The 15,420-nt window shown below is 37.5% G+C and overlaps 1 protein-coding gene across 4 annotated transcripts in view; it reads left to right on the plus strand.

Annotated features, from left to right (window-relative positions):
- The window catches only part of STAU2 (staufen double-stranded RNA binding protein 2), a 168,656-nt gene that overhangs the window by 103,941 nt on the left and 49,295 nt on the right, over nt 1–15,420 (plus strand). For 2 of the 4 annotated variants that reach the window (XM_032674434.1, XM_032674448.1), the window contains exon 13: nt 2,787–2,900. The exons of 1 other annotated variant lie outside the window; for it this stretch is intronic. In XM_032674434.1, the coding sequence (XP_032530325.1) occupies nt 2,787–2,900 (114 nt within the window). Of the gene's footprint in view, nt 1–2,786; nt 2,901–12,613; nt 14,539–15,420 lie in introns of those variants that run through there. One more of the 4 variants, XM_032674456.1, reaches the window with a different exon arrangement.

Below are 15,420 nucleotides of genomic sequence, written 5' to 3' on the forward strand. Positions count from 1 at the left end.
GGCTATGTAATCACCATCAGAGCACTTGGCCAACCTACAGTCACCACTCCTTGATCACAGGTACACTGATTCAAGTATTTCCTGTGCCCTCATGTTCCCCTGCCTTAGAGGACTTGATATTCTTAAACTAGTTTTATAGTTGTTCAGATTCCTCCCACACTTAGTCATAATAGCATGGACATATAAACTGAAATATTTGCAACATGCTGCTGGCTGAAAACCTGGAAGTATCTGCTGCTATTTGGGCTATTTGATAGTTATTTCACTACTGCTATTTCTTTCTGAGTGCCTATTTTGGGCATTCGGCTCAAATGAGTAAATACCTAGCACTCTTAGTTGACCAAAGGAAAAAACCCCAAACTTTGGATCATAGATCAAACTTGAAGAAGAAAGAAATAACGTAGTTTGAGACTGTAACAGCTGGACTGATAAATAACAAAATAGGATTACTGGGGAGTTGCACGTGCGCATGCCAAATGGAGAAAAAGTCTGAATGTTTCTGCTGACTGCCCAAATCTGTAGACTGGAGAGATTTGATGAAAGGACAAAGTTTTATTCTGGTCCTGTTCAAAGTCCAGTCTTTTGGTTTTTTTATCACTATTCATATTATTAACATAGAAGGTGTTTATTTTGGTTCAACTCAATTGCTTCAACAGAACAAGAGATAATTAATTAGAGGACTGTTGTCTAAGAAATTGCAAAGTAACGGCCTTGATACATTGAGATGAGGCCAGAAGTGCAGCATGAAGTCCCTTTGGAAAAATTAAGCCTAGAAAGAAACCAAAATTCTGAGTTTATTGTAATTTCAATGTGTGACTCTAAAGTAGGTGTGAGTCAAATCTACTATAGTAGATAATGTAGTGTCATGTAATACTAATGACGTTTCCTCTGGATATCTCCTGTTCTTTCAGCTTGTTAGCCTTGCTTTATTCCAGTGGACGTTAGTAAATTGTAACCTTATTCATATTATTCTCATTAAAAATAAGCCTACAAATGTGCTATACAGTTCAGAAAATACCATTTTCCCATTTCTCCATATGTGCTTTTCTTGGTCACCAGATTTTGCCCCTTTTGTGATGTCATATTTGCAGTACACAATCATCCTCTTGACCTTTGCTGCCCCATTTCTCCACACTGCATTCCCACAACACGTAGTCAGTAGAATATCTATCTTGGAAATAGTTGTGGAAGCTTGATAAACCTTTGTCATAACGGTAGTTCCTGACATTTAAAGAACTTCAGTTTATATTTGCCAGCCAAATTTCATACCTTCATACCTCTTTCAATTAATCAGAGTTAAACCATTGTATATGTGAAGGGGCCTCTTGTGGTTTCTAAGTAAGTAGTATGGCTTTTCTGGCAGAGAGCCACAAGCAATTTAGTAGGTACATACTGTGGGGGTTGAGAGGAAGAGAGACAGCAGTAATCCAGAAAGCTTTAAGAAGGGTTGAATGAAATCAATATTTCTATACACAGTACAAGACTTCTGCATTCTGTATCTTACTTTTGGCCACAGCAAAACTGGTTTAATATGGTGTCAGTAAAGTAATTCTGAAGCATAGCACCAACTTGGTTTTCCTCTCACTCAGCCAGTTTTGCGCTGGTTTTAGTTCTGTTGAAGTATTCCCAGTTTGCACCTGTGGCAGAGAAGAGTTAGGCACGGGGGATTTAATACACATGGTGTACAATTGTCATATGTGTCACTAAACTGTTTCCACAGGAATAAATCTAATACGATTCCTAGTTGTTTTCAGAAATAATAGTTTATTCTCTAGCCTGTCAAGATGAGGCTTTACCATGTATCTTTTGCCTGAGAGCCATACAGCTGTAAATAGATACCAACATAAAAGGTCTGTCTCCAGCAGAGCTGATCTCTCTTTCCAGTTCTGACAGGGGTCACATAGTCAATGTAAATTACCACCATAAACTAAATTCCACCTCTCCTGCAGAAGAAAGTGCTTGATCTGCCTGTCTAGAAGTCAGGAGCTATGCAGAGAACTGTAATACTTCAACAATTCAGCATGAGTGGCAACCTGTTCTTAATAATGAAACACTGGCAACATTTAATTTTTCCCCATCATATTAAAATCCATACTTTCTTTAGGGGATTTAAGAACCATCTGAGGAACCTGAAAACAAGGAGAATAATTCGAGTAGAAGCACTATCTTCCTCTGTGTTTCATGAAAGATTCAGGTTCAACACGCGCAACTTGACCTCAGTAGGGAATGAGTTACTCTTAGGAAAGGATAGCCTAGACATCTCAAGAAGAATGTGAATTCTTCTCCATTTTATCCTGTCATTTTGATTTAATTGAAATATACCATATTAGCCACATCAAACGAGTTAGTGGATTTTAGTAGAAATGGAATTACAATTAAAAATTTAAACTTTTATTGCCAAGTTTTAGGAGGTATAATGATTTACATGGGTGTTCTATAACTAAGCTAAAATGTGCTGTTAAAAATGCCATGTAGATGGGAAACCATAACTTCAAACTAGATTCTTATATAGATATAACATCTTGAATTCAGTCTGAAAGGTCTCAGAATCTGAAGAACACAGCACTTCAAAAACTATCCAACAGACACATCACGGAAAATTTGGCCCCAGTTCAGCATGTGACTATCTAGACTATTTTACACACTCCTTGTTTTATATTAAAGATGAATTCAATGTAAATGTCTGGAATTCTTCTTGCAAACTTGTTGAAAAGGGACAGTATTTTAGCATGACTCCCTTGTACAAACCTGGTGTTTAGCAGATTACGTATGTTATTCTGTTATAGGTACACTACAGTGATAGACAAAATGGCAAAGAGTGTATGACCTGTTTGACACTGTCTCCTGTGCAGATGACTTTCCAAGGTATCGGAAGCTCCATTGAAGCCAGCCATGACCAGGTATAATACCTTCACCCCACACTCCTGTAATTTTATTAATATCTGGTAAGGCCAGAATGTTAGCATTAGTGAATTTTAAATTTCAACACATCTTGTGTTTTTGATATGGCATGCTCTTGTCACTGGGATTTGCCTATCTTGCCCTAGTAAAATCCTGATTAGATCTAAAGAGTGACATGGAGACAAAACTATATTGCCTTTTCCATATTTTTAAGACACATTAGGAAAGCCTGAAGAACTTGCTTTAGTTTTAAAGTCAGACGTAAGGTTTATGCAAAGGTTTTGTTCGGTCTTACGTATGTATCAGGTCTTGTCTATCCTATTTTTGCTAGAAGATTGTGAGTAGTTGGAAAAGCAGAGAGATGAAGCCATCATCTCTAGCCATCATCTGTCACAAGAAACTGGCATTTCAGAGGGGAAAGGCATTTTTAATCAGACTGTGTAAAACTCCCATTTTGTTTGGCTGTTGATAAAACATTTAATTCAAGATTCTGGCAAAAAGCCAAAAGAAAAGAAAAAGGCTCAATGTTAATAATTTGTCACCCTGCTGCTTCAGATGGGAGCTGAGGGGGGCTTCCATTCTAGTTGTCTTGTCCACCAACACTCTTATGTATAAAAGGAAGACAAGACTTTGATACTCTGAAAGTTTTAAGAGCAAAACAGGACATGTAGAAGAAAACATTAAACCAAACCTTGCAGCTTTCATATTTTCGGTAGATTAGAAAAAATTACCATGTTTACTTGCCTTTACAGACCATCTTTAAATTTTACTATGTTCACATTTACCATATATTTTATCAGACTCTATGCGAGATTCTTTAAGAAAAAAAGGAAGGTCACCTTAAGAGTTAGCAGAATTAGTTACTTTTGGGGAAGTTTCAGACACTCTTAGTCATGTTTGTGTTTGGTGGGTTTTTTTATTGGAAGTTCCTAAGTTAGTTGTTAACATGAACTAAGCCCATTAGTTATTTACATGGGAACATGAGGATACTTCCTGCCCTTAAGTGTTTGATGTTTTACAGTAATGGAGAGCTGTGGTAAGTCAGACCGTACTTTGACATTCAATTCTCATTTCATCCAGCAACTTGTTTATGCTGTTCTAAAGCCGCTCCATTTTTCTTTCAGTAAAGACAGGCTCTTAAAGTATAGTTATAACACAAGTATGATATTTAGACATTTCAATGAATTTAAGGTGGTCCCTGTCAATTTGGTAACAACTACACTCTGGGCTACCAGCCAGCTTGGCCTTTGTCTTAAAATTTATTTAGGCTAGAGTATGATATGTAAACAGAAAAAAAGACTTTGTAAGCAAAAAGCACATTTAAGCCATCTGAATAATTATATATTTAAGACTTCCAAATGAAAAAGTTGTACTGAGCCTGCAAAGTCAAGCACCTAGAAATTAGGAAATTCCAGATGTGCAGCATTAGTTTGATCCCAAATGCACCCGTTCAGTGCTCCAAACAGGACATTCTTCTGGGAAGAAAAAAAATAATACATAAAAATCACATAGATAAAGATTGTATCATATCATGTTTGCAAATAGGTACCAGTTAAGTTTGCTTGGGCCATTATGTAGCTAGAATTCCCTCATCTTGCTTCAATTTGAAGTTTAAAATATGTTCATCATTGGTTTTAGTTATGCAATTTTCCACAGGGTTCTTAAAATGGAAAGAAAAATGTTTTGCTATTGCGTGATGGGGTAGTTGTTGTGTTACTTGAACCCAAATCATTTTTGCAAAGATTTTGTCTGAGCTGAGAGCAAAAGAAAATACTGGACACACAAATTTCTGCTCATCCCTTTCCTAAATGTCAAAGGAATTTCATTTTCTGGGGAAGAGGAATGCTGTTGACTGGTTGTTTTTTATAAGGGGGTAGCAGGACTGGATTAAAATATCATTTGCCATCACCTGAATAAATAGAGAAAATCATTAGCAAATCCAGTGTTTGTCAGGCACTGAAATTAATAAGTTGATGACAAAATTAGAGCTATTAATGGACTAACAAAAGGAAAAGTCCCCTTTTCTTTCGTGTTCCTGTGTGATTGGTATGATTTCCCTTGTTTGCTACAATTGCCCTCACAGTAGGTTTATTTGAAATAGTTATTTTTCTTATAAAAATAGGAGAGAGAACTGCTGTACCTTTGTTAAGCTGAAGTTATTCACATTTTAAAGTCTTGTTAAAAAAGTGTAAGATATCCATATGATATAAAACAAATTCTAGAAAATCTTCTTTGACTTATGTAATCTGTCAATTTTAAATTGTCTCTGTAGTATTGTACAGTGATTAGGATGGGCTAGTCACCTGGAAGCTTGTGATTTCAGTGGAGACATAGTGATTTGCATCAGCTGTGAGGCCTGGCATAATTTGACTTCAGAAATTGTCTATTTTTGTGCTTATGAAGATATTTTTTGTCACATTCATTCTAAAATATTGATTCTATAATTTCTAGAGTTTTTTATGGAAAACTGAATGAGACTCTGAAATATTTTGTGGGAAAGGGGTGAAATCTGTTGTGTGAGAATATCTAATAAAAAAGCTATATACCAGATTTGTCACTATATTGTGGCAGAAGACCCACAGTACTGTGGTATGTGGTAGCTGATCATGTACCTTGATAAAAAAAAAGAAATAGAAATTAATAGAAAAAAAAAGAAAAAAGAAAAAAGAAAACCACGTTGCCAATGGCATCTCAAGGACCATAGAATACCTTTTAGATTGGACTTGTCTTTTGTAATGTGTCTCTCTACTCATATCCAGTAGGAGATTTTTTACCCAGTGGATACCAAAGTAGTTACAATCCTCTATAAGTATATTATCTGGCTTTTTCAAATATGCCAAAACTTGACACAGCAGTTTTTCAAGTCCCTTGCTCTTTTCCTGTGCCTCTGTAGGGAGTTTTCATTCTTTAGATTGGTTTAGCTTGTGATTTTAATGAGTTCAAATATTTTCCCCACATACTTCATCTGAGCAATTTCAGATTAATATAAACATATCATACTGATATACTAATTAGTGTGTATTTCAAATGTCTGATTGACAAGGCATATCTCATTTGCTCATGAAGCAGTATTGTGGAAGCAATTGCTGATCTTTCATTTTTCTTTTGGCAAAAGAAGGGAAACATTCCTGAAGCACCAGTGCTTCAGTCTGTCCTGCCACATGTTTTGTTAGGTTTTGCATTCAGGTATGCCAACCTCTTCAGTAGAAATTTAATAGGGTTTAGAATTATTTTTTTTTTCCTGAATGATTTCTTTAATATTTTCTTTTTATATTTTCTGTATCCCATTATCTGACTATAGTTACAAATTTCTCTTTCCTTAATGGCAACTATTCTTTGGAGGTTTTTTTCAGTGAGATTTAGCTACAGGCAGTTTTTAGTTAAAACAGTCACTACTTTCTAGTGATTTTATCAATCAAACCTTAATGGTAGTGAAACCTGGTATTTTTTACCTTGCTGTGGCACTGGAGGCAATCTATTCTCAGGACTTATGGTGGGCTTCGAGCATATCATGTGAAGCTGAGGAATGAATTGAAAGTACGTGATTTAAAATAACAGAAAGTAAGTCCTGGTAGTTTTTTTGTTTGTGTCACTGAGAAAATTCAAGGTATTAGAAGTGGGAGACAGAAAAGGGAAAAATTCATAGATAGGAGGCTATATAAGCAAAAATAGGTGCGATGAAGCAGAAAACTAAGAAAGTGTAGAGAAATGGGGCAGCAACTGTCTAAAGGCCTTAGGAGTGGGATAAAGAGAGAAAGTTAGAGCTAAGCAGATGATCAAAAACACCACCAAAAACCAAACATCTTCTCTACTGCTTAGTCTGAAAGTCTTAGAGAGTTTTGCCTGTGTCTCAAAGTACTGAAACCTGAATTGCTTGTTACTGATGCGGATAAATATCTTACGGTTTTAGCAAACTGTGTTACATGAAGAGTTTTTCAAATTCTTGAGCACAGGCATACTAAGAACTATTTGTTAGAAGATGTATTGCAAACTGTTGAAGGAAATAGAGATTTCTATTTCCCCTAAAGGATTCTAATCAATACCATGAAGTTTTTGTAGATGTACTTCACTCAGTAGATATTATTGGAGTCACAGTAATGATAGCTAGGTTAAATTTGATAGGTTGTGTCAAACAAGATGGCCTGAGACATAGTTTCAATCTAAGAAGTGACATAGCTCTGCTACATCTTGAACAAGCCAATGTCAAACTCAGCTTCCATGTTTGCAGGTATATTTTAGAAACTTGCAATCTTACCATCCTTGGTGTCTTTATAATAGTTGCTGTTTTTCTGAATGTTTCAGCTCTGAGTGACTGTAGAGCTCTTCTTCAGGCATATCACACCCCTGTGGTTGTCATAGCTGTGAAAGAAAAAACATCTTGAGTGCATTCTTAAGGCTTGCTGAACAGCATTCATTTTAAAATAAAATTATTTAAAAGTTGGTCCTGGTGATGAGAAAAAACAACTTAGGCCCATTTTGAGATTTTGAATGCTTGCCATGGAGTACTCTGTCTGTAAAACTGATTTTTAACTCCTAGTAACTTGATGTTCATTGAGGAGTGACCAGTTCTCTACTTAAGCTTCAGGAGAAAAGTCTCATTATTTTAATACTTTTTGATGATTTTGGAGGTTTTAACATATGCATGTTTTTTGGAGCTGGCTATACTGTCCGTTTGCTTGTTACTGACTTCTGCTCTTTATTTCACCTAGTAGTCCCAATGAGATATGCTGTTAAAGTGATGACAATGAATCTTTTATGCCTGTATTTTTATTTCTTGCTTTCTTAATGCTATCCAATATATTTGTGTTGTATGTTAGACCGTATTTTTAGAACTCTCCTGTGTTTTGCAATGCATAGAATAGAATACTTTTATTCTGTAGGACAGATAGCAATTATTTAATATTGTATATAAATCTACCACTAATAATACTTTAATTTTCAAGCATAAAAATAGCTGGAAGGAGAATGAGCAGGGGCAGAAATTGTAGAAGTGGAAGAGCTACTGATAAGATAGACTTGATGAGAGAGCCCAACAGGGAGGGGCTGTACTGAAAGGAAGATGCCATGCTCAGCAGTTTCAGAAATCACTGATGGAAAGCTTGGCAGCAGTGGTAGGCAAACTAAAATGTGGCATATAGCAAACCATCATTGTTGGCCTGCAAACAGGCATTTCTGGGCAGGGTTAACAGAGCGGTGATGCCCAGATGTGAGCAGTTCCTGAGGTCATTTCAATACAACAAAGGCAGGAGTAGTTCTCAAGGGACAAAAAAACCTCAGAGATGGCTCAGGGGAAGGTGCTTGGGGCATTAAGGTTTGAGAAGAACCTTGTAACAGCAAATGCATGATACATGTGAAGGTCCGCATATCTGTATTTGTTACAGTCTGAGAATTGTTTGTACAGCCTGCTCAGGAGGCAGCATCCAGGGAATTTACAAAAGCCAAATGAACTAAACATGTAGTCAGTAAGTATGCAGATAAGAGTTTGTCCAGTGCTGCAACCAGAAAAGATGAATGGGGTTGCATTTTTTGTTAATATACCTTTCCACATCAGAGAAACAGATGATTTACTGGGCACGATATTAATTCCTGCTTAAAATTAATTTTTTTCTAGGGAGAAATTAGTATTTTCTAGATGTTCAGATTTACTTCACAGTGGGTTTTTGTGTCCTGGACATAGTAAAAAAAATGAAAAATTTTTAGGATTTTCTTTAAAAAAGACATGTATTCTTTTTCCTTTTTTTGTTGTTGTTTTCTTTTTTTTTTCTTAGCTGGTGTTATGCACTTCACTTGTCAGCTCATTTCTACTTTATTTATTATAAATGCAATTAGCATTTCTCCAAGGTGGCTTCTTCAATAAAATGATAAAACTATAGTTTTACTCAGTAAAAATGTTCTAGCAGTTTTCCCACAGCTTGGCAATTCCATTACAGCCCCTTCAGCATCAGGACTCCTACTTGACCTTGTGAAAACATCCCACAAAACTAGGTCTCCTTCTCCTGCCAATGCAGTCTTGCTGGCAGCTGCCTTCTTGACACCTCCATACCCTTCAGGGGTGGGTCAGGCATGGCCACAGCTGACTGCTCAGCACTACAAAAGAGACACAGTTCATGTGGGACAGAAATATAAACTGCTTTTGGTACATGGCACCACGCTTCACTCTTCTGTCTCTTAGGTTGACGTTGCAGTCAGGAGTCATCCCATCAGGTTTTAGTTAGGCTCACTGGGTTGTTGTCTGCTATTTGGTACTTTTTCCTCATCTGCTGTGCTCCCCACGACTGTGTGTGGAAGCGTTGGTACGTTCTCTCTGTATTCTTCATCTTCTGTTTCTCATTATCTTGTTCTGGATGTACGTGACAGAACATTTGCTTTTCCCTGGCAGCTGCTGAAGTTTTCCTTGATGAACCCAAGATCAAATATTTGTTCGGGATTTGTAATCTTCCATTTTCAAAAAGTGAGTTATTAATTAACTGCCGAATGGGGAAAAAAAATGCAAACGAAGTCACGACTATGTCCTTGCCAGACCCTTTCAGTGCTCTCATTCAGAGCTTCCTGAGCTTCCCAATGTGACTGCCTCTTCCTGAAGATGCATAATAGGATTTTTCAGTGTTCAGTTGTATGCAGTGCTCTGCGTTTGTTTACACAGTAGTGTCAGCAGGGTATGAAATACTACTGTTTCAGTCTCTGCCTATCTTACATGCTTGGTGTGTAACTGATGACAAGCAGAGACCATGTATGTTTTGAGGGCTGTTTCCCACTCTGTTGGGAAAAAAAAAAAAGGGTGAAATATCCTCATGACCACTACCAGTGAGGTTTCACAAGAGTGGTGAGGTTCACAGGATCACAAAATGGTTGAGGTGGGAAGGAACCACTGGAAGTCATCTTGTCCAAGGCCCCTGCTCAAGCGAGCCACCTAGAACAGGCCCGTGTCCAGGCAGCTGTGGAATATCTTCAAGGTAAGAGACTCTACCTTGGTTGTTCTTTCCTATTTACTTCATTTCCAGTCCTGACTGCTTCCTAAACTGCTGAACTAGGTATAAACTCAAGTTTTCAGCCAACTCAGTGAGTTGAAGTGATCCACTGGGACTTACATGAGTACCAGAGCTGAAACAAGGGGAGACATCAGGACTACCCAGCCAAGAGGAGAGGAGGGGTAGCTAGTCCCCTTCCACAGTAGCAAGCTATTGCTTCAGCTTACTCACCTTGTAAAATGTCACTTGAAGAAGTGATTTTCTTGTAGAAATGTTTGTCTTCTTTAGTACCCTTAAAGCTGTTCACTGTGCAGTAGCATGATCCAGCACAAAGAGGAGAACAGGGATGGCATGCAGAAGAAGGGAGGAAAAGCAGGGTCATAGCAGCCCTGACCTGCAGAAGTTTAGCTGTTTTGGAACTGCACCCTTAGTAGTTACTTGTATTAAAATACCTTAGGAGGCTTTCAGTGCGGTGTAACATGTGGAAGTGGAAAAAAAAGCATTAACAACATACAGTGAGCCAATCTTCCATGGACCACAGGCCAGCTGTTCTCTATCCTTGGTTTGCAATCTGTTTCTGATTTGGTTTGGTTTGCCGTTACTTCAGGCTCAGCTGGACAATGGTGAAATGTAAGAATCTTGAATTTGCTTGCTGCTCTGGCTATTAGGGAAGGGAAAAAGCTTGAAAGAGAAAGGTATTGGAGAAGTTTGGAGAAACTAAGTGTCAGTTTTCTGCCTTGTCACACTGCAGCAGGAGATTCAGCCCACTTATCAAGAAATCTAACACCTTTTTCTCTGTAAGGAAAAGACAGAGAGAAGACAACAGAGGTAGGTTTTTCTCCTGCTTAACAGTTAAAAATGGATAGATATACACCTACTAGACAAAAGTTGGTAACAGAGATAGAAGCAAAAATCAAGTGGATGGAGCCCCCCCCACCCCCTCACTAGCTTGTCTTGCAGTTAGGATTGACAAAGATCTAGATTTTTCATCTTGACCACTGACATGCAGCATTTTAATTTTAGTAGCTCTGTTCATTTTAATTTCTAGGACTGGTAAAGTCTTTCAAGTTATGAATTAAAACTAACACTCAGTCAAAACCCAGCTGCCTATTTTGTAGGCACCTCCATTTTAGACAAAGAAAACTGTTAGGAAAACATACACTCAACTTTATTGCTCACTCTGTGCTTGCCAAAGTTATTCTGTGGCATTTTCCACACACTAATCAAAGTAATGCTATATCTGTTTGTTGATATGTGTTTAATCACTTGTCATTCAGTGAAGTTGCTTAAGACTCTAATTATATAATTGCCATTTCAAAATACATTTCCTTAACCATTCTACAAGACAAAATAATGATTTGCACATGTGGCATCTGAAGAACTGTGCTTTTGCCAAAATTGTGTTTGCCACCTAATTTTTCCACTTCTCTTGAAATAATATCACATGTCTGGCTGTATGCATGCACCTAGTACAAATGAAATTTCAAATTTTTTGCTTTGCACAATCATCATAAAGCCCTTGAACACAATGCAAGTAGAAATGAAATTTGACATCCTACACTCCTTCATTTCAAGGATTTATTTCAAGAAGCCAGGATCTCATAATAAATGCTCTGACAATAGACTTAAAGGGAAATAAATGAGGTCAAGTATCGTAAGTAATTACAGGGGAATAGCCAAGCTTATGTACTGTGAAATACAGTGGGATAACAAAACTGAGCGCTCCTCTCTGCTACCACTTCAGTTTCATCGAATCAGTACAATTTTCCTCTGACTATCTGTTTAGAGTTTAAACAACTTTTCCTTCTTTTTGTCTACACAACATAACCAGCCTTGGTGGTGGGCTAGTCTAAGCACTTCTGTAAACTTGGACAGTCTTCCAGTGCCACATTCCCACAGCAAGCTCCTGTCACCTGTTGTGTCTACATAACTTATGCACTCATCTGTATGTAGCTTGGCCCATGTTTTTAGTGCTGAAGAACCTTCCTCAGTCTGTTGTAGGCAAACTCATGTCTTTTCTTGGCAGAGGTAGGATTGCTGGAGGATTGGGTTTTCTCAGATCGTCAAGTCAGAACATCCCACTGTTTGAGAGAGGAAGGAGTCACCAACTAGCCTTCTCTTCTAAGCAACAAATGTGCAATATCCTCACTTGATACAGGAGTTTCTGCATCCCCAGAAGCTCCACATGTACTTGTGTCCTCCATTTCATAGCCCTTACAGACTGTCTGTGTTCCAGTACTAATGCTTCATTCCAGCAAGATCCTTCACATATGCTAAATGTAAGACTGCTTCCAAGTAACTCATTCTCTCAAGGATCCAGGACTTGAGATAATAAACACTAAAATAGAGGTATCAAGCAAAACCAAAGCAGTGAACTCAAGTTAAACTTTAAATTTTATCAATATTTCTTCATATTCATTCTTTCTCTTTCCCATCATTAGAGAGACTGTGAGACCTAGTTTTCCACAGATCCTTGCGGCTGTACAAATAATTGATTTTACAGTCCAAAATCTCCTCTCTCATCCTTTATCCCCTCAAAAAAACACCAGTTAAAATTGGTCCAAAATAAAGAAAAAATGCTTCCAGCCAAAAAAAATAATTAATTTTGTACTTGGGCATTTGTAATGAAACTAGGAAAATGGCTGAGATTCACAAAACTGGTGGGAAAGATGATAAGCTGAGGGGTTCACGCACTCATGCAAGGTGTAGAAAATGTAAACTTTATTCTGTGCTTGTCTCTACAGGACCATGAACCCTCTTTAGGAACCTTCCTTGTGCTACAGAGCACCATAGCTGGGTAGCCACAGGAAAACAAAGTGGTAACCAAAGTGCAATCCTCTTTTTTTAACTAAACGGTTTGTTCAATAAAGCTTCATGAGCAGAAAAGTTTGGGGGAATTCTCATTTTGTATTAACCCCCCTTTTCTGAAGCATGAAAAGAAGGATTCATATCCTCCTGGGAGTTGAAGAAGCTTAAGCTATGATTTTTTGCAGTCCAGTATTGACCATCAAGTGAATCCTACCCTTTGTTTTTCCCCACAAATGGACAAAGCTAAACAAACTACAACAGATAACTTCCAAGTTTCTAAAGTTATCTACAGCTCAAAATGCAGAATATCCATCCCATTTTTCAGGAAGAATATGCTTACTTTGCTCTACAGCCAACCCCATCCCTGCCACCAGTACATATCCAGCTGATGGTGGCATTGTTCAAACCTCCCAGCCATGTGCTTCCTCATGGTTGGAAGTTGCTACATGGACCTGGAGCAGGGACTGGCAGGTCAGGCTACAAAGGCAATTTAAGGTAGTAAGACGTTCAAATGGAGTCCCCAGCGGGACCCAAAACATTATCTTCTTTTCCCCACATGTAGTTCTTCTAAGCATAACCTGCAGACAAAACAAGAGCTTCCCTTCCTTGGCATTTAGCTCTTCAGTCTCTAAAAGAACTTTACATTTGCTTCAAGATTTTTAAAACTTTGTTACGTGGCATGGATTCATAAAGGACATCTTGCCATCGGCTGCACTGAATTTCTTATATTGGCTGCTTGATAAAGTAAGACAAGTGCCGAAGGCTCAAGTCTCTGTGTGCTGATAGCAGAGGGGCTCTGAGCCATCCCTGTACCCCCATGCTCAACCACTTAGATAAAAATCACACCTTTTGCTGATACTGGTTACAAGGCTTATCCCACTAATGTAAAGATTTTAGCTGATTTGTGAGGTCATAGAATACCTGATTAGAAATTACTTCAAAATAGTGGGCTATTCATCAAGTCAGTCCTATTTCAGACTACTGCCTAAATATTTCATACTTTAACATTGTTTTGAATAATTGGGGTAGTTTTTTCTAGCGCAGCATGCTGTATGAAATTATGAATGGAGGAGATTTTTATGTTGTCATGTTTGATTCAATACCCCATTGTCATTTATGTGAAGTAGTATAATAATACACTGTCAGTCATTTAGGGGGGAGCTGGGCGTACGTGAAGTTTTGTGCATGTGAGTGGAGCTTCTCAGGGTGCCTCAGTTCATCAATGCTGATAATACTGCAGAACCCGGGGCTTGATTTTGGAATGTACCACAAAACAGGATCATTCTTTCAAATTAAATAAAAAGTAAATAGGGTTCAATGTGTAGAACCTTTTTTTTGTCATCATGTGTCTGTCCTTCCTTGTGAGGAAAATAATAGGAAAACAAATGGGAAAGACGTGTTTACTATAATTTTATAAGCTGCAAAATAGTTAAGCAAGAAGATATGAGCTTGAGAAAGCATTAGGGGAATTAAAAGGAGGCATCAAACGTTGGTTTGACCAAAAAGCGCTTAAAACCTCATTTGCCCTTTCAGAACAAAAATACTAGCAAAGAAGGCTGACATGCTGGCAAATTTAGACACAATTTATACATGTCAAACTACTTTAAGATAATCTGAAAGTTTCTTGGCCCTCATTTAAATAAACTGGATCTTGAGTTTTTTGGAACTCTCCTGATAAGTACCACTTAAAACGCTTTTGATCAAATACCCTTTCTCAGGCAATTACGCATTCTTAATTTAGAGGCCAGTTCAAAAGATTCCTTGTTACCTTCATTTAGCAAAGGTTTGAGTGCTGCAGTTTTCTGATCTTTTTTAAAAAGGCAAACAGGGAGAGTTTACACAATAAAAGTTCTTTTTTTATTCTCAAATTAATTATTTTGAAATATCTCACAGATTACATCAGTTTCTTCCTTGCATTCATGTTGCAAGATGGCGACTATTGTATATTGCTAGTGATGCATTAAATTAGTTGTTTACATTATAAAATCTAAACATATTAGAATCTTTTGTGTTTGTCTTCAAAGATTCCTATTCTAATAAAGCTTTCTGAAACAAGTAAGGTTGTCTTTTTTGTTTAGTTTATGCATCAGTGGAGAACCTAAAGATTTGTAGCCTCTAGCCATCCCTGTCTGTGTTTAGTAGAGTGTAAGGAATTTGTGTTTGGGACAATATATATTTTGTTACACTTTTAAATGAATCATTTTGCATTCAGAAAAAGTAACACCTGAGATGAATGTAGATGGAAAGAGTCGAAATTCATACGCTTCTCATAAAGACTGTTTTGCTGTGACTTTTAATTGGAATAAAAGAGGTATGTATAATATCCTGAAAAATAAAAATTTTGGCTGCATCCTTCCTATTTCTGATGGCTTTGTGTCACTCTTCAGGTCAAAGTGCTTCTGAGGGTTAAATGACCAACATTCAGTAAAGAACAGTAGTTGGAATTTTAAAGAAACATTGAAATTTGGACTCCTCGTTTTCCTCTTGCAAATGTTGTAACAGAGTTGTAATCAAATATGAAAGATAAAAGCAAAAACTGACATCTTGATTATGGTGGAGTTGCTTGGTGAAAGTAACTTTCACTGTTGAGGGGAGTTCAAAGAGTCAGCTGAGCAATGTGGCAAAGGACATCCACACTTAACCCTCAACATACTCTTTTTAAATGCAATACGTCTTAGTTCTTCAGCTAGAGAAATGATTGCTTTAATACACTTTTTGGGTCATACTGGTCATACTATATCTG

Source organism: Chiroxiphia lanceolata, chromosome 1 (genome assembly GCF_009829145.1).
Source record: "Chiroxiphia lanceolata isolate bChiLan1 chromosome 1, bChiLan1.pri, whole genome shotgun sequence".
Lineage (NCBI taxonomy): Eukaryota > Metazoa > Chordata > Aves > Passeriformes > Pipridae > Chiroxiphia > Chiroxiphia lanceolata.